At 43.5% G+C, this 24,044-nt stretch overlaps 1 protein-coding gene across 3 annotated transcripts in view; it reads left to right on the forward strand.

The window, feature by feature from the left end:
- PCYT1B (phosphate cytidylyltransferase 1B, choline) overlaps positions 1 to 6,669 on the forward strand; it is a 123,345-nt gene extending 116,676 nt beyond the window's left edge. For 2 of the 3 annotated variants that reach the window (XM_081222375.1, XM_081222376.1), the window contains exon 8: positions 6,419 to 6,669. In XM_081222375.1, coding sequence (XP_081078501.1) covers positions 6,419 to 6,631 — 213 coding nt within the window. In that variant the 3' untranslated portion in view covers positions 6,632 to 6,669. The remainder of the gene's footprint in view (positions 1 to 6,418) is intronic. The other variant, XM_081222377.1, reaches the window with a different exon arrangement.
- Positions 6,670 to 24,044: the final 17,375 nt, after the last annotated feature.

A 24,044-nucleotide genomic window follows, 5' to 3' on the forward strand; every position in this document is an offset into this window, starting at 1 on the left:
GAACCCTCTTGCACTGTTGGTGGGAATGTAAATTGATACAGCCACTATGGAGAACAGTATGGACGTTCCTTAAAAAACTGAAAATAGAATTACCATATGACCCAGCAATCCCACTACTGGGCATATACCCAGAGAAAACCATAATTCAAAAAGACACATGCACCCCAATGTTCATTGCAGCACTATTTACAATAGCCAGGTCATGGAAGCAATCTAAATGCCCATCGACAGACGAATGGATAAAGAAGATGTGGTACATATATACCATGGAATATTACTCAGCTATAAAAAGGAACGAAATTGGGTCATTTGTAGAGACGTGGATGGATCTGGAGACTGTCATACAGAGTGAAGTCAGTCAGAAAGAGAAAAACAAATATCGTATATTAACGCATATATGTGGAACCTAGAAAAATGGTACAGATAAACCGGTTTGCAGGGCAGAAATAGAGACACAGATGTAGAGAACAAATGTAGGGACACCAAGGGGGGAAAGTGGCAGGGGTGGTGGTGGTGGTGGTGGTGGTGGTGGTGGTGGGATGAACTGGGAGATTGGGATTGACATGTATACACTAATATGTATAAAATAGATAATAAGAACCTGCTGTATAAAAAAATTAAATTTAATTTTAAAATTTAAAAATAAAATTTAAAAAAATGAAAAAAGAAGAAAAGAAAGGGGTGGAAAAAGATAATCCAAGCAAATGGTATATTTTAAGAAGTCAGGGGTAGGTGTACTTACATGAGACAAAATAGACTTTATAGTAAAAATAGTACAAAGAGACAAAGAACATCAACATATAATGATAAAGGGGTCAATCCATCAAGAAGATATAATAATTGTAGATATTTATGCATCCAACATTGGAGCACCCAAATATATAAAGCAGACCTAAATTGAGAAACAGCAATACAATAATAGTTGGGGACTAATACCCCACTCTCAACAATGGATAGATCATCCACACAGGGAATCAATAAGAAAACAGTGGATATGAACAATGCTATAGATCAACTGAACCTAAGAGACATATACAGGATATTCGATCCAATAACAGCCAAATATACACTCCTAAGTGCATACGGAACAGTTTTTAGAATAAACCATATGTTAGGCCACAAAACAAGTCTAAGCAAATTTAAGAATATTGAAATCATACCAAGTATCTTCTCTGACCACAATGGTATGAAACTAGAAATCAGTAACAGGAAGAAAACTAGAAAATTCACAAACACATGGAAATTAAATAATATTCTCCTGACCCATCAAAGAAGAAAGGGGAAATAATGTATCTTGAGACAGATGAAAAATGGAAATACTACATACCAAAACTTATGGCATGCGCCAAAAGCAATTCTAAGAGGGAAGTTCATAGCAATAAATGCCTACATTAAGAAATAAGAAAAATCTCAAATAACGTAACTCTATACCTTAAGGAACCAGAAAGAGCAGAACAAACTGAGCCCAAAGTTAGCAGAAGGAAGAAAGTAAAGATTAGAGCAGAAACAAATGAGATAGAGAATAGGAAGACAACAGAAAAGATTAACAACACTTTAACAATACTAAGAGTTAGTCCTTGGAAAAGATAAACAAGGTTGTCAGACCTTTAGCTAGACTCACCAAGAAACAAAGAGAGAGGACTCAAATCAACAGAATTATAAATGAAAAGGGAGACATTACCACTGATACCACAGAAATACAAAGGATTATAAGAGGCTACTATGGACAATTTATACACCAACAAACTGGACAACCTAGAATAAATGGACACATTTTTAGAAACATACAACCTAACAAGACTGAATCAGGAAGAAAGAAAATCTGAACAGACCAATTAGTATTAAGGAGATTGAATCATTAATCAAAAATTTCCCAATGAAGAAAAGCCCAGGACCAGATGGCTTCACTGGTGAATTTTAGCAAGCATTTAAAGAAGAATTAACGCCAATCCTTCTCAAACTCTTCCCAAAATATTGAGGAGGTGGGAAACTCCGAAACTCGTTTTACAAGGTCAGCATTACCCTCATACCAAAGCCAGAAAAGGACACTCTCAGAAAAGAAAGCCATAGGCCAATATCCTTTAAGAATATAGGTGCAAAAATTCTCAGTAAAATACTAGCAAACTGAATTCAGCAGCACGTTAAAAACATCTTTCACCATGACCAAGTGGGATTTATCCCTGAGATGCAAGGATAGTTCAGACACAAATCCATCAATGTGATGCATCAATTAATAGAATGAAAGGAAGAAAATCAGATGATCATCCCTATAGATGCAGAAAAAGCATTTGACAAAATTTAACTATTTATGACAGTTGTTAAAAACTACGAACTAGGTATAGAAGGAACATACCACAACATAATAAAGGCCATATATGACCGTCCCACAGCTAACATCATACTCAATTGTGAAAGGTTAAAAACCTGTCCTCTAAAATCAGGAACAAGGCAAGGCTGCCCACTCTCACCACTCCTATTCAACATAGTACTCAAAGTCCTAGCCAGAGCAATCAGGCAAGAAAAAGATATAAAAGGCATTAGGATTGGAAAGGAAGAAGTAAAATAGTCTCTATTTGCATATGACATGATTTTATACATAGAAAATTCTAGAGACTCCATCAGTAAACTGCTAGATCTAATCAATTCAGTAAAGTTGCAGGATACAAAATTAACATACAAAAATCAGTAGCATTTCTGTACACTGATAATGAATTATATGGAAAAGAGACTTAAATTATCCCATTTACAGTAGCATCAAGAAGAATAGAATACTGGGGCTTCCCTGGTGGCGCAGTGGTTGAGAGTCCACCTGCCGATGCAGGGGATGCGGGTTTGTGCCCCGGGCCGGGAAGATCCCACATGCCGTGGAGCGTCTGGGCCCGTGAGCCATGGCCACTGAGCCTGTGCATCCAGAGCCTGTGCTCCACAATGGGAGAGGCCACAACAGTGAGAGGCCTGCGTACCACAAAAAAAAAGAATAGAATACTTAATTTAACCAAGGAGGTGAAAGATCTCTGCACTGAAAGCTACAAGACACTGAAGAAAGAAATCCAAGAAGACACCAATAACTGGAAAGATATCCCAGGCTCATGGATTGAGAGAATTGTTAAAATGTCCATACTACCCGAAGCCATCTATAGATTCAATGCAATTCCTATCAAGATTCTAATGGCATTTTTTTCAGAAATAGAAAAGTCCTAAAATTTATATGGAACCACAAAAGACCCCGCCTGGACAGCCAAAACAATCTTGAGAAAGAAGAACAAAGTGGGAGGCATCACACTTCTTGCTTTCAAGCTATACTATAAAGCTGTAGTAATCAAAACAGTATGACAGTGGCCTAATAACAGACACATAGACCAACAAAACAGAATTGAGAGCCCAGGAGTAAACCCATGCAAGGGAGCCAAAAATACTCGCTAGAGAAAAGACAGTATCTTCAATAAATGGTGCTAGAAAATTGGACATTTACATGTAAAAGAATGAAAGTAGACCCCTGTCTTACACCACCCACGAAAATTAACTTGAAATAGATTAAAGATTTCAATGTGAGATCACAGTCCATAAAATTCCCAGTAGAAAACATCAGAGCAAAACTCCTTGACACAAGTCTTGGCAATGGTTTTTCGAATATGACACCTAAGGCACAAGCAACAAAATAAATGAGACTACATCAAACTGGAAAATTTTGCGTGGCAAAAGAAACCACCTACAAAATTAAAAGACAGCCTATGGAAAGGGAAAAAATATTTACAAACCATTTATCTGATAAGGAATTAACATCCAAAATATATAAAGATCTCATAAAGTTGAATAGCAAAAAACCAAGTAATCCAATTTAAAAATGGGCAAAGGACCTGAATAGACATTTTTTCCAAAGAATATATACCAATGGTTAACAAGTACATGAAAAGATGTTCAACATCACTAAATCAATAGGGAAATGCAGATCGAAACCACAATGAGATATCATCTCACACCTGTTAAGAGTGTGAGCAATAAAAAGACAAGAGAACAAATGCTGGCAAGTATGTAAAGGGAATGCTTGTGCACTGTTGGTGGGATTGTCAACTGGTACAACCAATATGGAAACATTATGAAGGTTCCTCAAAAAATTCAAAATATGATCCAGAATTTCCACTTGTGGGAATACAGTTGACCCTTGAACAGGTTTGAACTGCATGGGTCCACTTTATACTTGGATTTTTTTTCAGTATTAAATACTAAGGTACTACATGATCTACAGTTGGTTGAATCCACAGATGTAGAACCGTGAATGCAGAGGGCCAACTCCAATGTTTTACACTGATTTTTCGACGGCACAGAGGGTCAGCATCCATAACCCCCCCATTGTTCAAGGGTCAACTGTTATATCTGAAGGAAATGAAAACACTGTGTTGAAGAGATAACTGCACCCCTGTGTTCATAGCAGCATTATTTGTAATAGTGAAGATACGGAAACAACCTAAGTGTCTGTCGATGGATGAATGGATAAAGTTGTGGTCTATACACACACACACACACACACACACACACAATGGATTATCACTCATCCATGTAAAAGGAGGAAATCCCGCCATTTGTGATAACACAGATGGACCCTGAGGGCATTTTGCCAAGTGAAATAAGTCAGAGAAAGACAAATACTGTATGATTTCACTGACAGATTGTGTTTACTAGAGGTAGGGAGTATGGCAAGGGGAAATTGCATGAAGTGGGTCAAAAGGTACAAATTTCCAGTTATAAGATAAGTAAGTACTAGGCATGTAATGTACAACATGATCACCATAGTTAACATTGCTGTATGGTATATATGCAGGTTATGAGAGTACATCCTAAGAGTTTTCATCACAAGGAAAAAAAATTTGTATCCATATGAGATGATGGATGTTAACTAACCTTATTGTAGTAATCATTTCACGACTTAAGTGAAATCATTATGCTGTACACCTTAAACATACATAGTTTAAGAGAAGAACCAGAAAGAGAAGTTCAATTGTTCATACAATTGAATTGTATGTCAATTCTATCTCAAAACTGGAAAAACTTTTAAAAGGTTGGGAAGATGAAAAATATCTTTAGCAATCTGATATATTAAAAAAGGTATCTCACATCAGTCACTTTGTGTTAGTTTATTAGTGATGCCAAACATTTTTTAGAGTTCATTTATAAGTCTTTTGTGAGTTACCTGTATGTGCCAAATGCTCGTTATCTTCTTTTTGGTTTCTAAGTTCTGTTTATATACTAAAATGCTTTATTTGTATTTAAATGTTGCAAAAATTTCCCCCCTTTTTTCATTTGCATTGTACCTTATTTCATAGTGTTTTTTTTTTTTTAGGTACAGAAGTTTTAAATTTTCTATGTAGCCAAACATCAATCTTTTTTTTAATGGTTTCTTTTTTTGCTTTTATGCTCATACCCAAAGGTATTTCTACATCACCAATCTTACCATAGCCCTCTCTTGATTAAAATCTTCCAGGGGCTCCTCGGGAGAAATCCATCCTCCTCCTGGGGCTCCAGCCTCAACTACCGTCACCCTATAGGCACTTGGGGTCCAGTCAGGCCAAGCAGTTATGCTTAGCCCTGTCTACTTAGCACCTTCTGTTTGGAAAGCCAGTCCTCATCGAGCCCCACGGGCTCACCAGCCATCTCCACCCCATCTTCCCGCATGTCACTGAAGCCCCAGCTTCGATATGACCACCAACTTTATCCTTTTCTTCCCCCCACACCCCTCCTCACCCAGGTAACTCCACTCCAGCCCCCAGGGTCTCCTTGCTTGTCCTGGGACGTGCACTGCGTGCTCCCTTCTCCGAGTTCCGTCTGGAACGTGCTTCCCCCCGATTGCCATTCACGTGGTCCCCTCCTCACCTCTTTCAGGTCTCTGTTCAGACAGCATCTTCTCAGTGAGGCCTTCCCTGAGCGCCCTACTGACCTTTGCAGCCCACCTGTCTCCCCGGCCCACACCCCAGTCTGCTAACCTCTCTCATTGTGGTTTCCTCTCAGACCATAGTTCCGTCTGCCACACCTCATGTTTTGTTTGCTTATTGTGTGATTCCTCCCTCACATCCACGAGGGTAGGGATTTTTGTTTGATTTCCTGCTGCACTTCGAAGTGCCGAGGACATTGCCATTTGCCTGGCACATCGTAGATAGCAGTTCGATTTGGAGATGGAGGAAAAGGCGGTAAGAAGGGATGAGTCCCAAGAACCAGCCCGGAGGATAATCTGATGTGGCAGCGTCTTCCTGCCCCAGAATCTCACTCAGCGCCCCCCCAGAGATAGTCTGGGGAACATGGGCTGTCATGCGAGCCTGCGTTCGTGCGTGCAGGTATCTAGAGCGGCAGCTCTCCTTCCTGCCTTGTTCCCCTACCACCTCAGAAGGCTCCTTTAACAGGCGCTTTCTCTCCCTTCTCTCTCTAGAAGCAGATGTTCCAGGAGAGGAGTAGCCGGATGCTGCAGGCCTTGTCCCCGAAGCAGAGCCCTGTGAGCAGCCCCACCAGGAGCCGGTCCCCTTCACGCTCCCCGTCGCCCACCTTCTCGTGGCTCCCGAACAAAACCTCACCCCCCTCCTCACCCAAAGCCGCCTCAGCCTCCATCAGCAGCATGAGTGAGGGGGATGAGGATGAGAAGTAAAGGCTGCCGGCAGCCAACAAGAGCCACGCCACACAGGCCGGGGCGGGGGGGGGTGGGCTCGGGGGATGCCTGAGTGGTGTGGGAAGGGTAACAGTCGCAGGAGCTGCAGCTCAGCCAGGAGACCCTGAGCTCTGCTAAGGGAAGGCCTTGAGACCAGCTCTCCCTCAGTCTCCACTCAGCCTAAGACTTGGACTCTGCATGGAGGTTTCCCGCCGGACAACCTATACAAACCTTCTTAGCATCACCTAGAACCACTCTACTTTAACCTCGCTAAGGAAAGATGCAGAGCATCCCCGGGAGACTTGCACTGAGTGGGGTGCCTTCTGCTTTGGTCCTTGCACTGGCCCCCACCAAGTATGCCACCTGTGGAAGCGGCTGCTCCCTCAATCTACTACTTCCAGCTCCTAAGGGCCCCGCACGTTGCCTCCTACCACCCAAGCTCTGCCAGAATAAAGTTGTTTCCAGTAGAGGTGGCAGAGTGCTTCTGAAATAGTCAAGCTACAGACAAATGCCAACCTTCTCAGTTTAGCCACGAGACCTGATGTTGCAACACATCAATTCTTTCTAGTTCCAGGAACGTGGCGTCTAGACCAAGCCTTGCTTTAGGCTACGTATATCAAAGGTCACCTAGTGTGAACCTCAACTTCTTATTCCAACGACAGTTTTGTCAAGGAGAAGGCCACTTAAGGCGTAATGTCTCCTGGTTATACTCTTTCATCACTGGTTTGACTTCACTGTTTTCCAGAAACTACCTTAATCTGTGGGAAATGCAACAAAACAGATCATATATATACATACATATATATATGTATATGTGTATGTATATGTATATGTATATAAAGGAGCCACTTTGCTTTGGCTCCAAGTTTAGCAGATGGTAGATGTTTCCTGAAGCTTCTCCTTCAAGGATGCTATTATGGAATGGCTTTTCCCATTTCTGACCAGTTAACAGTTTCATAGACCTCAAGTAACGGTTTGATGTACCAAACCACATAGTATACCAATAGGGGGTGCTACCTGCACGTATCTGTTGTGTGTGCTCCCAGTATGCCATCCAGGGTGTGTACCATGTGCAATATAAATCTATGGTGGTGGCATTTTACATTATCCCCCTCTCCTGCTCTCACCCTAATACCCTGCTGAAACCCTTGGTCTTAAGAACTACCTGGTTCCCTTGTGACTTGGGCACTTTGTCAAAAGCTCATCCTGCATTCCTGTAGAAATGTCCCAGCCACGAAATCAGCATGTTGTGCTCACAGCCTCCCATCATCATTTTGGGTAGAGAAAGGCTCTGAATAGTTTCACCGAGCAAGGTGGAAACCTCAGCCTGACCTCAGCATCTGGACGTTCCAGGTAGTCCTGTAATTACCCACCTCCCCAGCCCTAGGTTTCAAATGGGATGAAGACGGTAAGCATGCCTGCTGAGTTGCCTGAAGTTACTGTCCCCTAAGCACAGGTAGAAATGAGCAGGTAGAGGTAACATGTAGAACCACACTCGGGTAGAAGAGGCATTGCCTGGCTGTCCCAGTAAAGCCAGAGGCCCAACACAGCAACTTGCGGACAGAGCCCGGCATCTTCTGTGACAGAAAGTCTCCCTTTCAGAGACCTTGGCAAACAGCCTTCTGGGTGACAAGTGGGGCAACCAGTGAAGGAAGGTGGCATGTCTTTCCCCCTCGTGTTGGGGTTGAACTACCTCCCTACCCACCTGGAGATAAGTGGTGTTTGTTGGGAAGCAAAACCGTGAGGCTAAGCTGGCTGGGAACCCCCTTGTTCTGGGCACTTTCTCCAGAACTGTGTCGGGCACTCACGGGGCAGAGAGCTGGTGGGAACATGGCGCGTGCGAAGAAAACCTGTTGCCGTCAAGGCTCACGGCACTGCTCTGCTGAGTGGCAAAGGCCCCGTTCTTCCACTGTGCCCGTTTGGCCTCTCTCCCATCATGTACCCAGGGCACACTGGGCATGTATGCCCACCATCTCCTGAGTGGTGACAGGGTGAGGAGGCCCGCTGGGCAGGGCAAGGCAGTCAGAACAAGGGAAGAGAAAAGGAGAAAGAGGTACCTGGAGAAAGGCAAGAAGGCTAAAGAAAATCTGAGCGCTCAAACCATTTCAGGGCCTCCCTTTGTAGGGGAAACTCTCTTGGGAATGCCTTTTATGGGCTTTTGCCACGGCCCAGAGCAGCTGAATCCACTCTTACCTGATTCCTGCTCTGGAGCAAATAGCTTGGAATTGATGTATCGGGCAGATTCTAAGTTTGCAGGCCTCACACACCACACTGACAGGTGCCGCTTACATGACTCATCAGACTCAGTGCCATCCTAGCTGCCAATTATGGGAAATGACCAATGCCTGGGCTATCTCAGGGATGGGCCGTAACAACCCACAAGTGGGTTCTAAGCCTCACCCTCTGTCCCGCTCCTGACCTGTAACCATACCTCCCCACCCTAAGGCTACGAGATCCCTGAGAAGGAACGAGGAGATTCTGCAACCCAGCTTTTGATGCTTCCTGGCCACCCGTCTGTCTGGGAGGAGATGGGGCGGCTCTTTGTTTGGGCCGGCCAGTCAACAGTAATGGCCAAGAGTGCGTTAAGGCTGGAATGAGAGACGTACGAAGTGTGACACAAGCTTGGAGAGGTAAGCAGGAATGACGAAAAGCAAGGAGAGGTTCTTCTGCCCTAGACAGGGAAGGAAGCTTCAGACTGAGGGCTGGAAAAGAGCAATTTAGGTCATGGAAGGAGGCAGGTTCCATGAAGATGGGCGGGGGGGGGGGCGTACTTCCTTTCTGCTCCCTTACAGCTGTCACTCACTCCCTAACAGGTAAAGGAGGCAGGCCTTCTTTCACAGACACCCAAGGTTAGTGGGTACCTGTGCAGGATGTGGGTTCCCGTCCCCCCACCCCGCCCAGCTTCCCCATTTCAGCCCTTCTCCATTAGCTGCCACATCTTCCTCCTGGGGACCCTGAAATCAAATGTTCACCAGCTAAAAACATGGGGCAACTGTAATGTCATAGTCACATTGAATGGCCCGTCTCTGGCAAGCCAACTCCCGTGGGCCAGGACTTTACAAAGGCAAAGGAAACCAGCCTCAAGAGGAGTGATCCCAAGACCTAAGTCTGCCTTCTGACCTGCTCTGCGGGGAAGAGACACAGCTGCGGGGTGGCCAGCTTGCTCCATGCCTTAGGCTGGAGTTACTGAGAGTCCATCCTTGGAGGGAGGGACGGGAAGAGCATGGATTTGTTCTCTCCATCTTCAGGACTTAGCACCCAGGCATACCCCAGGGAAAGATTGCGAGATGGCGACCTACACTCAGCTGAATCAGATGAGCCCGAAGGGAGCAGAGATGTTCCTGTTCCTCAGGCGTCCGTTCAGCACTAGTCTTAGCCATCAGATTTTTCTTTTTTAAAAAAACAGAATGAGCTCATGAGGCGTTTGCAACTTCTACTTTCTCTCTAGACTTGAGTTTTTTGTTGTGTCCTTGCAATGTGTCCCGGGACAAAGCCATAAGAAGATCATACATACTTAAGACTATGCTGTACACCTGAGACAAGACGACGACAACTCGTCTGGGTTAAAGCCCGACCTTATGCCCAAGCATCTGCTCTGGTGCTGAATAACGCGAACTTCCGGAATCAGCCCCATCCCTCCCCAACCCCCTCCTACCCCTGCACATGCCCCTACCCGCTCCAGACCCACTCCTGCTCGCCAACGGGACATGGCATTACCAACGTGTTTATAAATAAAGGGATGCAGAATTGCACTTTTCCTACTGTGTTTCTTAAAAGCGTGGTGCTGTGCATTCCTACTTATGAGCTCCGGCGCAATACGGAAGAGTGTAGGTGTGGCCGCTGTCTTGCCTCCGCCCGGCCGGGCCCCAGCCCTTCAGAATGATGGGTCTGAGTGCCGTGCAGCGCGGGGCCAAGCCTGGAGTTGCCAGCCGGCTCATGCCTGACATGGAAACAACCTAAAGGTCCATCAGCAGAGGAGTGGATGAAGAAGATGTGGTACATATATACAAAGGAATACTACTCGGCCATAAAATATGTGAAATAATGTCATTTGCAGCAACATGGATGCAACTAGTGATGATCATACGAAGTCAGTCAGAAAGCCAAATACCATATGATGTCACTGATATGTGGAATGTAAACTATGACACAAATGAACCTATAAACAAACAGACTAAACAAACAGACTCATGGACATAGAGAACAGACTTGTGGTTGCCAAGGGGGCGGGGGGGGGGTTGAGGGAGGGATGCACTGGGAGTTTGGGGTTAGTAGATGGATTCAACAACAAGGTCCTACCGTATAGCATAGGGAACTATAGCCAATCTCCTGGGAGAAACCATAATGGAAAAAATACAAAAAAACAATGTATATATGTGTATAACCGAGTCACGTTGCTGTACAGCAGAAATTAGCACAACATTGTAAATCAACTATACTTCAATTAAAAAACAAAAAGGCTGCTTAGGAGCACTCACCTGGAGGGGAGGTCACGTAGGGAGCCCGGCCGGGACCCTGAGTTGTATGCTCCACTGCCAACTTGCTTTCTGACCTCGGCCAAACCACTTCACTTCTCAGACCTCAGCGTCTGCTTTCGTAAACTGAAAGGGTGAAGGAAGTTGTCTCCGAGGTCTCCTCCGACTGTACACGTCTCCGAGGTTATGCGGCAGCCTGCGTTGTCCCTAAGCTTCTCCAGCTATGATGCCGTCACTGAGCCACCACGAGGAAGTGCTTACCCTTCACTGGGAAGCTGGAGACGTGGCCTGGGACCTCCACAACCGACAGCATCAGGGCCGCGTTCACGCCCGCAGCCTCCGCAGAATCCAGAGGCTCTCGGGTTCCACCCACCCTTCTTAACTAGCTGCCTGGCGGCATACTTTTCACCTGGGCTTAAACACTGGGGCGTGGCCATTTCACCACTTCTCCATCTTTGGGGAAAAGCTCCTTTGGTCAGCTGGAAGCAGAGAGATGGGGGTGGAGGCGCTCAATCAGGATTCCACATGTCAACAATTAAGGCAGATTGATGCTCTTGCCCTCCATGAGCATTGTGCTCATGCCCTCCACTAGCTGAATTTAGGAGCTCCTATTAACTCCATCTGGAGGGGTTTAGCTCTTTGAAACGACAACAGTTCTAACATTAGCCTAGATTCTAGAAGAAATAGAACCAGGCCTGCAGGCAGCAAGGGAATTCATTTAAAAATAGAATTCCTATCGTTCATAGACCACAGGACTTGGCTTTTGCCATACAGATCAAACACATCCTCGACAGGCTGTATTTAGAGTCACAGTTACAGGTTTCTTCCACACCTTCCACGATACCTCAGAAATGTCCTCAAGGGAAAATCAGTTCTAAGGCATAACAAAACTCATGTTTAAGAACTCTGATATTTGCCCCAAAGAGGATGAGCCTTTGTTAACAAACCCCTAGGATTAAAAGGTACGCTTATCAAAAATGTTTACACACACACACAGTCCTCTTGTACTGAAGTCCTCACAGCTTATTGGAGTTGAATGTTTAAGCAACTTCTCCAGGTATTCAGCAGAGGCTATTAGATAAAAAGACTCCTACAGAGATGCTTTTCAGACAAAGAGGGATAGTTCCTTAGCACCAAGTGTATACCCAGTGATCAAACTCTTCACGAAACCATCAAGTAAAATCCTGAAAATAAAGAACCAGTAAAATCTGAAATATCATTAAAAGCATAAACATCCACAGGTGCAAATTGATCTTTACATTAGGCCCTGTACTGCCATTACATTAGGCCCTGTACTGCCATAACTTATATTCTAGGAAAAAAAACCCACCACATTGGTTGAATGTCAGCTGCAGTTGACCACATGTGGGAAACTTGAGGAGAAATGTTCAGAGTAGGGTTGACTTGTCTCCTGTAAGCAATTTTTATTCTGCTTACCTTTGTTATCTTTCCTGGGGGGCAGGGAAAGGAATTAATCTGCAAGGTTATTATACTCTATTCATAAAAGCTGAGTTCTGATGGAGGGATTAGACGTAACTAAGATATTTGATACATAATCTTCCATTTTAAAAGAATTAATGAATCCATACCTGAAAGAGCTGGGATACTTTACCTCTTCCACAGGGACCTTTTCAACTTCTTATACTTGCAAATGAACTTGTCGCTCTAAAATTTCCAAGTTCAAAGAAAACCTGTCATCTTCTGCCACGCACATGGCAGGACATGACTCATTACATAGCTTGAGTCGATAACCAGACTTCCTTGTCTGATAATCACGTTCCACTGGACAGATGTTGGCAAGATGCCATTTACTGGTCTGACCATACAAACTGACATTGACACAACTGAGTCATTGATTCTTTTTCCATTTTTTCCCATACCTGGTACCCAGGGATTAACAATAAAGTAGTTGAAGAGGTGTGTGTGTTAGTTTCCTATTGCTGTAACAAATTCAGTGGCTTAAAACAACACAGGTATGCTATTTTACAGTTCTGGAGGTCAGAAGTCCAAAATGGGTCTTACTGGACTAAAATTAAGGTGTTGGCAGGGCTGCATTCCTGTCTGGAGGCTCTAGGGGAGAATCCATTTTCTTGCATTTTCTAGCCTGCATTCCTTAGCTCGTGGCCCCCTTCGATCTTCAAAGCTGCCAATGGCCAGTCCAATCTTTCTCACATCACATCACTATGACACTCCTTCTGCCTCTCTCTTCTATGTATGAGGGCCCTTAAGATTACATTGGGCCCACTAGGATAATCCAGGACACGCTCCCTATTTTAAGGTCATCAGCAACTTTAATTCCTTCTTGCCATGTAATAAAACACATTCCCAGGTTCTAAGGATTGGGACATGAACATCTTTGGGGGGCCATAATTCTATGACTGAAGACAATGGTCATAAACCCTTGAACCTTTTTCCAGATCCTAACAGAGTTGAGGAGAAGTAATCCTCATGCAGATAGAGAGATTTGTGTTCCTCTTTTTAACATTCCTACATCTACTCGTGATGGACTCCTGAAATGTTTCTCTTGAGTCTTGACATCCACAAGAGAAGCATGGAATAGGTATAATGGGAGATGTTGGACCCAAATGAACAGGCTAATTGATCCATGAGGAAAGGAAGGGTTGGGTCCTCAACTCATGAACATGGAGCCGTGGCTGGTAGAGAAGGAAGTTTAAGAGATTCCTTCTCTGTTCTCTGTACATATCCTCCAATTCATATTTGGCTATACCAAGAAGACAAGAAGTGAAAGGGTAGCTAACCAAAGTCTTTGATCGCTGGACACATTCTTGCTGAAATAAGCCAAGGAATACAGTTTCTGCCTATCAGGCAGAATCTGTTTCCTACCTATGCTCCCCCTGGTTTGTTTTTGTTTTTCTGGTCATTGGAGGTTGACCATAGCCAGTTTAAGCTGGGACTCACTTCCAGCCATCCAGTATCAAGGTATGCCATGCTCCTTTCTAGAGTAACTTATTTTTCCATGGTTGCCTTTGATCTGCATTTTAACTTAAGGTCTCACATACATTCCTGTCCGAAGCATTCAGTAAACATTTACGTGAGCTCGTAGGTGCTGGAGATATAAAGACAAAAGAGGACACCATCCCTCCCCCCACCGCAATTTCAGTTCAGTAACGACTCTCAATTCTGACCTCTCCTGACTGGCCCAGCCTCTGGCTTTACTGAGTTCTTGATGAACAGTCCATGTTTCGGACTGTGCCAAATAGAATTTGACAATGATTTGACTAATTTACTAATTTCACTTTTTTTTTTTTTTTTTTTTTTTTACTAATCTCTTTGGGGTGGAGTGCTCTAAATTTCCCAGAGTGCTAAGAAAGATTGCTAACTCCTACTCAGAATGGGGGAAAATAGAAAAAAATAGATTTGTAAAAGTAGATTTTCTATTTATGAGAAACCACTTGTTGAGAATGCTGAACGGGGGAGGCTGGTGATGTCACCCCTCAGCTGGCCCGTGAACAGGAAGACTCTGGGCGAGTTACCTAAGTCACAAGGCGTCAGCACACTCTTTCCTTAAAGGCCTTACCAAGCAGGTGTGGGCCCTGGCCTGGAATGAACTCTATTTGAACAGAGCTGTTCTATGGATGAGATGGTCATTCGATGTCTCACCTTAGATTCTTCCATTGTAGGGTGGCTGACGGACTTCTCCCAGAATAATGGGGCAGAATTTGCTTTCATAAACTATTATTTTGTTACCAGTCGAAGCCCTAGAAAAAGAGCAGTTTTCATGTAAGAAGCTCGTTCCAATGATTGTGCCAAGGTGACAATAATTATCTCTAACTTTAGAAATAATGACACTATTATATTAAGCTGTTACTAAGGAACTGTTGAACGCTTCTGCATCCATCACTGTTGTTGAAATCATTAACATGTTTATTTTGTTTGAGCACTAGCAAATTCTGTTTGGACAAGAATGCCAGAAAACAGTAAGAGTAGCATTAGCTTAGAGTTTCTTGCACAGAAGGAAACAGCAAAGCTGCTCAGTTGTCCGAAATCCAAATCGACAAGGCCTTTTCTCTAAGTATTTCCCAATTACCTGTTAAATAGAACATCAGTTGGACCCTAGGCCTGCTCTATGCCAGGGAGACAGGATTTGCTGCTGCCAGCATTTTAGCCACTCTCAGAGGCTGGTGTGTGGTTTGGACTTGATCAGTGGTTTTTCAATCCTGTCACGTTAGAATCTCTTAGGGAACTCTTTAAAAAAGACTTCTCAGACACCATCTGATGGAATGGATCTGAAATGGGCCCCAGGACTTGGAGATTCCAATGTGGCCAGGTTGAGACCCTCTGGGCTATAGTCAATACTTCAATTCAGAGAACAAAGTGAGCCTCTGAAAGAACTGGATTCAAAGAGGGTGACAATCAATGCCTTTTGCAGCAAAGATGAGAAGTGACGTGCCAAGCAGCTAGGACAGGAAAAGGTCGAGGTATCATCTTGTTATTTTCTTATCCAAAGAGAGACTCTTATGTTGATGAAAGTGTCATCAGTAGGCAGAGGACGAAGGATTCATTTTAAGAACAACATTTAGAAATGACAAGGGTACTGTCAAGCACCCAACCCAATGACTGGTGAAAATGGGTACTCGATGTGAATTTTAAAAAATGCAACAGTGTGTAATGGCTGTACATAGCTGCACTGTCCAATACTAGTGGTCGCCACTAGCCACAGGTGGCTATTTGAATTTAAATGAATACCAATTAAAAATGCAGTTCCTCAGTTGAACTAGCCACATTTTAAGTGTACAGGTGGCTAGTGGTGGCCATATTGGACAGCAAAACTAGAGAACATGCCCATCATCAGAGTTCTAGTGGTGGACAGTGGTCTGTAGCAATCCTTCCCAGAGGCAACCCCTCCTATGTGATGCTTTATAATTTATTCATGTGATCCAAGAGTACATCTCTGTTACTATGAAGTGAACATCTGAAAACATCAGCAGATAATCATTTGTAAACATACATTGTTAAGCCATTGGAAAGAATTCTGAAATGAGGACAAGGAAGTAAAAACGGACACTACAGTGCACTGCTCTTCAGCAGCTTCATGGAACCACAGACTCTTGAGTGAGGGTCTCTTGGTGAGTCTAAACCATACTTACTTGCTGAATTTCAAACAGGGCAGGAGTGGCTGCTACAGGAATGCTCTTCCCCAGATGTGCATGATGCGTCGGCACAGTGACTGCTGGATGGACGACTTAAGAATTCTAACTAAAACCACTGTCACTTTCAAGAGACAGTGGTATGGTATTCTTTGGGCAAGATACAGCACAACATGAAAGCAGGTGATTAGTAATTGCTTCACATTTTAGGTTTTAAAGAGAGCCCTGTAACATCAGACCTGGAAAGAACCTTGAAATCATGCAGTCCAACTCCGTAATTTAATAGATGATGATACTAAAGCACAGTTAACAGGGAGCTGGTAGGGGAACCAAGGCAAACATGCTGATTTCCTGACATTAACACTCCCCAAGAATCACCCAAACCCAAGTTTCTTGCCTCAAACTTTCTAGAAGTTTTGTTGTTTAGTGATGAGAACACAGGACAGGCAGTTGTGCGGCTCGCAAATTTGAAAAAAAGACACCCATTCATCATTGAAGACTTAGTAAAAGAATGACACATTGGCAAATAACACGAAGACCCCATCTCTTATTTAGTCAGGAAGTACCTAAGTGCAGCCAAGTGTCTTTGGAGGCACTGGGTTCTGGTGTCAGTGCTGCACCAGCTCCTCAGAAGAGACCATGGAACCAACAGCTCTTTAATTGAAAATGTCGAGATTTTTATCTTCTGCATATGGCAGCAGTTTCCAACTTACATTTTTTAAAGAATTCCCCTGGGGCATTTGTTAAAATCAAGATTCCTAGGCCTCCACCCCAGAGAACCTGAATCAGAAGAGCTGAGGCAGAGCCCAGGAATCTGCATTTAACCAGCATCTCAGGTAATTCTGGGGTAGGTGGTCGGTCCATGGCCAGTCAATCCCAATTTGTCCAGGACAGTCCCAGTTTACATCTGTTGACATGGTTTACAGCATAATTATTAACAGTGCTCTTTCTCACCGTCAAAAGTGTCCTGGCTTGGCCAATAATATTATATAGTCCCCTTTCTCCAATCCCTGGATCATATTATGAAAACTACCGCTAAAACGATTCACTGTTAAGCAGTTTATTTTGCCAGTAGGATGTTCCCCCAAAAGGTGAGCTGTATGTTCCCTGCCACAGAGAATCCAAAGAACCCGTTTTTCCTTTGAGTGGTCATAAACATTTTAAAAAGTACTCTTGCCCATTCCCAGCAACTTGCAAAGGTGCTTGGTGCTGTTCACATACTGAATTTCAAAAACCGAGCGAGCAGAAGGCGGAGCTTACACGTGGGATGGATGAGACTACAGACAAGAGCTCAGGAAAAGACCACACTGACGCACAGTGAAACACAACTACCACTTTATTGTTCGATGACTGTAGTACACAATTGTCCATGTGCTCCAGGACTCGTCTGGCTCTGACACACACCAAGGATGGCTCCACGACTGATGGGGAACATGATCTGAGTCACACACTCCCCCGGTTATGTTTTTCCAACAATCACAAAAACAAAACACTTTTCTCCACAGAATGTGGAGCGACAAATTACCTCAAACCAAAGTAATTCTTCACTTGTAACAGTGCGTACCAGCCAGGCCACAGAACAGCACAGAACACGAGGGGCCGGGCTTCCCTCTACGAACCAGAAGGCAGCTCGTGAACACCGGACGCACGCGTACATTTCACTGTAACTAAGCTGACAGCTGCCCAAAGCCAACCAGGTCAGATTTGGACTTAGGGGTACAAACACTGTAATGAACTTTCATTTCATATATACGTTACTCTTCTTCTCTTGTTAAATCAGCTACTGTTCCCAGTTTAGACATTGCTTTTATGAGTTAAGGAGTTATGATGGAAAAAAATCAGCCAAGTGACTTTACATTTCAATGCAGCATTAAATATGTTCACAACGGTATATTTTACTTCACGTTGACTTTTCTTATTTGGTTCAAGCATTTCTTAACTATTCACAACTTGTGTTCTAAATCTGGGAAGTACTGAAGTTACAAGCACTCATGTACTTTCGTGAGGATGTGAACTTAGACCAACAGGTGGCATGATGAGTATATAAACCTGAAGCAGCAATTACAATCTCAGACGACTTTAACACCAAGGAACTCTGCAGAGATCAGGGTTAGCCAGGATGCTAAAGTGATAGAGTTGACTCTCCTAAAACATGCGTCATGTCGTCCAGGATGGACTCGAGCACAGCCTGGGTTTTTAATCAGAGTGGAGCATTTGGTTCCTGCACAGCACAGCAAGAGGACAGAATAGTAACACGGAACATAAGAGAAACAATGGAAGAGTTAACAGAGCTCAATTCCTCCGACACTGAATACAGCCAACTTGCATTTTTTAAAATACGTAATACTTTATACTTTCTAGGTAAACCTTGCCTTGGCTGTCTCCTCAGAGCCACGATACATTTCGTTTGGTCTAGTCTAAGAAAGAATTTTAAGCATATGCACAACTTATTGGTCAAATTCACATGCCAGCTCTAACAGGAATTTTAAAAGTAAAAAGCAAGCTATCACAGGACTTTACGTGATGCTTTCCCCTGGAAGAGTTACACAGGCAGCTAGAGAAAAAGGGAGCACATACAGGATCTTGGCAAGCCCCTTCTATTTTAGGTTTTAGGCTGGTTATAACAGCCAGGCAAAACCTGCGTCCTGATGGCGATCGGCAAGCCAGGCTGCGAAGCCTGCGATCTTGCCTGGTCCCTCTCCAATGGCAGGTGGTTTTCAGTGTCTTCGGATCCCTACACTAACAGGCTGTAGCTGTAATTATTCTAAAACATTTGTTCTGATTAAACATGGGGAACAGTAACCTCAGCAGTGTTTTAGATAAAGGCACAGGCCAATTCTTAATGTAAATATAGTGCCTTCTAAAATACTGATTGAGGTTTCCCACGGATATAAAAGTTCAAATGACAAAAGAAGATGGAATTTATAAGAAAGGGGTGCCATGATGTATTATAAACAGCAATATAACATTTTATACTCATCCTGCCTGTTTTCGCCAACTCCTCATCACTCCTCTTGTATATCAAGCATGGCCAAACAGCAAATGCCTTTGACTTCCAATGAGATTTCACTTTTGCCATTGCCTTTTTAATGCCTGGCATATATGAAGAGCCAAAACAGTTAGAACTGAATGTTAAGGTTCTTTTCATTTTCTCTCAAAAAGACTCTCAAGGTAAGAATATTTTAAAACATTAAGTAGTTCTGTTATCAGTAAGCATTCCATTCTAAATGTGTCATTTTCAACGAATTTGGAAGGCAGAGATGAACTGAAGAGCCATTAAGCCAGTCATAAGTGCCAGGATTAGACATTTCTTCACTTCGCTAACTGCAGGGCGAACATATTGCTTAGAGTACATATGATCTTTGACATTTGTGCTGTTTTGGCCCATTTGCAAAAGTCAGCAGGCCATTCTGAGGTTGGCAAAAGTTAGAATTATTTAATAGAATGTGCTTTTAAGTGAAATTTTATTATCCCAAAAGGATTCAAATCCAATGGAAAACAGAATCTTCACTGAAAAGCCAAGAAGCAAAATTATCAACAAAATCAAATTCCAGGATTTTTCTATGAAAATCTCAGAGAAGCGCGATAAAGAGGTCTTTGTATACCTACTAAACCAAGGACTTTTAGGTGTCCTTTTATTACGAAAAAGCCTAGAAGCACATAGAATCTGAGTGCTGATAAGGGCGAAGTTCAAGTTTCTTGGGTAATCTTGTGTTCCTGAGATGACAATACTTTCGAAAGTCTAGCTCTAGAAATTTAGACAAGAACTATCAAATCTGAGCACACCAGGATAGACTTTCAGAGATTTTCATGGGGATTCTTATCAAAGGCTATCCCTGAGACATGCAAGGGTAGTGAAAATGTAATTCTCTGACTACAAAAAAATATAACTTATAAAATCAATTTGATCTCTTCACTTCTCCCTTTAAAGAAATTACTAAAGTAAAAAGGTTTATCATTATAGTCTAAACTCTTCTGTTCTACTTTTATTTTTTAAAAAAAATCATTTTATTTAGGGAGAGGCCAGGCACAGGCGGGATGCTTTCACATACATTCTCTCTCCCAATACTTCTCTTAAAAGATCACTTCTTTAAAGGTACAGAAATAAAAATACACTTCTTACAACTATGACAAACTTAGTGGGATCCCAAAATAGTTGCATTTTAAAGAATGCAACTGCAATTCTTCAGTTTTGGAAACTATGTAACATGAAAAAGTTAAGCAAACTTAATGGAATCCTCAAATGATGAGAACTTTTAAAGAAGGCAATAACAATTTTGTACTTTTGGAAAATGTGATATGAAAAACAAATCCAAAATACCTCTCTATGTAAATTAAAGCTCAAGCCATGGTAATTCAAAATTAAAATGATTTACATAATCTACTATACTTTGTTTTTTTTTTAGTAATTAACCTTCCTGAGTCTGATTTTGTTCTCCTTGGTGTTTGCTTAACTAAAGTGCTTAATAAAATTTCTACAGAATATATTACCCTCTTCATAGATGAATATTATTTTGAACTACAATCTGACAAAAATCTAACTACATTTAATTATGCTTGATTAATCCAAATGTCACTGAGAGATTTATAGAACAGAGAAATATTTTTCAGGTTAAATTCATCCTCTTTTCCACTCTGCAAGCTTCCTGGATCCACTATTACCACAAATCTACTACTCATTTCTCTAACATTAAAAAAAATTCCACCAAAAATATTGCCAATCGTCCAAACTGGACCGTGGGACTCCAGGCATCAAGCTCTATTGCTTATCCTTTTCAAGAGATGTGCGGACTCCATCAAAGACTGAAGTCACCACTTCAAACTGGGAAGTGAGCCACCCCTGCAGAGTCGGCAGTGGTGGAGGGAAAAGGACACAGAGACGGGAAGTCAAATACTATCATGGACTTATTAAACACTGCGAGGATATGAATGCGAGATAAGGGGTGGGCTTTCTTTTAATGCAGGCACTTAACTGCATCAGACATTTGTTTGGAGGCTTTCAGTAGTGATGCCCTAAGGTGCTTTCATTTATATGCAAATAAGTCAATTTAAAGGATGACAAATCGGCTTTGCTTATGGGAATAATTCAACTCATCCCCTCTCCTGCTCCAGCGCTCGGCTCTACCCAGGCAGGTGTCAGAAAACCGAAAGTGTCCTCCCCGGCTTCGCTGCCGCCTCCGAGGGAGCAGTACCACCCCCGAGAGCCACCTGTGTCCCAACATGAGTAGCTGCCCGCGTCCGGCTCCACTGACCCCATCACTGGGATCCTGGGCAATTCAAATCCAGGTTTTATAGACAGATGAAAGAAAAGGCAGCAACAATGGTTTCTCAAGGATTCTGTGACCTCGATATTGCTGTCATTTTATTTTCTTCATTTTGGGGGTTGAACACAGCTAATGCCAACCTACGGACTTGAGAGGGAAGCCGCCTCGGCTAAGCCTTTCCTCCACGTCTCAAACGAGTTCGCAAGCGTTCATGTCTTCCTGACAAACAGCTCTTTTGACTCCAGCATCATCAGCCAGAAGCTGGAATTGGGAAGATTTGGTTTCAATCATGATTTCTGAAGTTCTACAAAGACACATCTGGAACCTGCTCTGATTGCATTTTCGTTACGAGGAAACAGCAGCGCACACCATTCAGTGCAATGTGACGATCAAAGCTGGCTCCTCTCACCTTACCATGTTTCCCTGCAAAGGGCTCAGCCGGCTCCTGGACCCAAACTCACAGCGGCCCGCAGAGCCAGGCCCAGAAGACGGCATCTCCAGACGCAGATGAACAGATACAAAGGAGACAAGAACTCAGGGCTCACCAACGCTTCCTCGTCCAAGGAAGCCACCCATCCGTGACAATGAAAACAACAGTTACAGGGTTCGGTGCCTCCACCACCACTCGTCCTTTGCAACTCCTTTCCCGCCTTTATTTTTCTCCCAACTGTACTAGAAACTTCCCTTGTTGAGTGTCTCGTCTGACCCCCCAGCCCGAACGTGAGCCCCGCGAGGCCAGGACTCCCGTCTGCTGTCACCACTGCCACGTGCCCAGCACTGGGCACTTCTAGCGCGTTGGAGACGCTCGCTATTATTTAAAGGGAGGAATGAACATGGCTTTCCTTTCCACAACTCCTCTGTCTGCCACCTTCACTTCTTCCGTCCCTCACACGTGCACACGTGTCCCATTGTGCACTTCACACCAGGACGGAACCAGGGCCAAGACCCTGACCTGAGGGGAAGGCACTGCACAGGGCGGAGTTAGATGCACTGAGCAAGGCTGTGACCCCTGTTCCTTGATCACTGTGCTCGGCTCTGAAGGTGAGGAAAGTGCACCCAGTGGAATACGCTGCCCACTGAGGAAAGGAGGCTTCAATCCTACAAATAGGCGAAATAAAACCCCCAATCTGTGATCCCCCATAAATGCACTTTTGAAATGTCAGTTTGTGTAACAGTAGGTCCCAGACCTACAAACCATCTCAAGGTATATTCATGAATATCAGCAATCATCCTGACCAGGAGTTAACTCCTTTCTATTTCTTAATGAACCACATTTTAAGATGGGTTGATGAAAAGACAGGTAAGAAAACCTGTGTCACAGTAAAGTTCTCACAGGGTCACCACCCTCCGTTGGGCAGCTCAACCAGCAACCTGTTAGTAAAAAATAGTTTAAACTTCTCTTGATAATTCTGCTTATGTGCTACTTTGAAATATTCCATCTAATTTAATTAACTAATAAATCACTGTCAATGGCTGGTAACTTTTTAAGTTCATGAAAATGTCACATGCCCCCTTGTTTTCAAACCAGAAGGTACTGATCTCTCTCATCAATGGACCAGGAACCCAAGTTAAAAGTTATCTTTCCACAAAGAACAATAAACAAAAATCCTGTATTAATTAAGTTATTAATGGTGCTTTCCTGCTAACGATACTGGTTCCATCTGTTGACTAACATATAGCTTATGATTCGGAAGGACATTATCTTCAAAGTCAATGTTTAGGCAGCTGGACCGCTGGGAAGATGGCAGAGTAAATTCACGTTTATGTAAGTGCTCCTGCCCTTCAACACATACATCCAAAAGCTGAAAAAGCAGCTGTCTATGGGGAAACTAATAAAAGCCACCACCCCATACCGAGGACTCCAGGAGAGCGTCTGACAACCAAGTTGAGGACTAATCAGAGGAGGGTTCTCAAAGTTGTCAAGCAGGCCACAGTTGCTGGGCAGTTGCTGAGAGTATTCCAAAGGACTCTACCTATCATTTAACTTGGAGAAACAAAGCCTGGTGGCGGTCAGGACAAGCTGAGGGCACACTGCGTGGGCATGTTTCCCGAAGCAAAAACTAGGAGGGGAGGTTGACATCTCAGGTGCGCCGTTTGTGTGCAGAGAAGAGAAACAGTAACTCAGGAGCCAAACACACAAACACTGACTACATATAATCCAGCAGAGCAGAGGAATGAACCCACCACACTCCTGCTGGGGGCGACATCTAATGGACATGGGGAAACTCGAGGGCAATCGTCTCCTCCATTGGGACCCAGCCCCCCCAGGGCGAAGGACTGAACAGTGTCCACGGAAGGCGCTCCAAGGAGGCTTTGCTTCACTCCTCCTTCCCCCATGTCCAGATAGCAGAATGGAAAACAAAGACAGCCTGTGCCATTACATTCCATCAATATCTAGCCTTACAGTTCAGGGGTGCAGGTGATCAAATGCTTCTCACTTGAAAAAGGATGAGTCAAGGAGGATTTATCCACACTCTTCTTGGCAGATAGAAATGGTCCCATGCAAAGACCAACAAATAAGCAGAAAAAAGCCATCACGATACTTCTGCGACAAGAAAAAAAGCCA

This window comes from Mesoplodon bidens (assembly GCF_964165515.1).
Source record: "Mesoplodon bidens genome assembly, chromosome: X".
NCBI lineage: Eukaryota > Metazoa > Chordata > Mammalia > Artiodactyla > Ziphiidae > Mesoplodon > Mesoplodon bidens.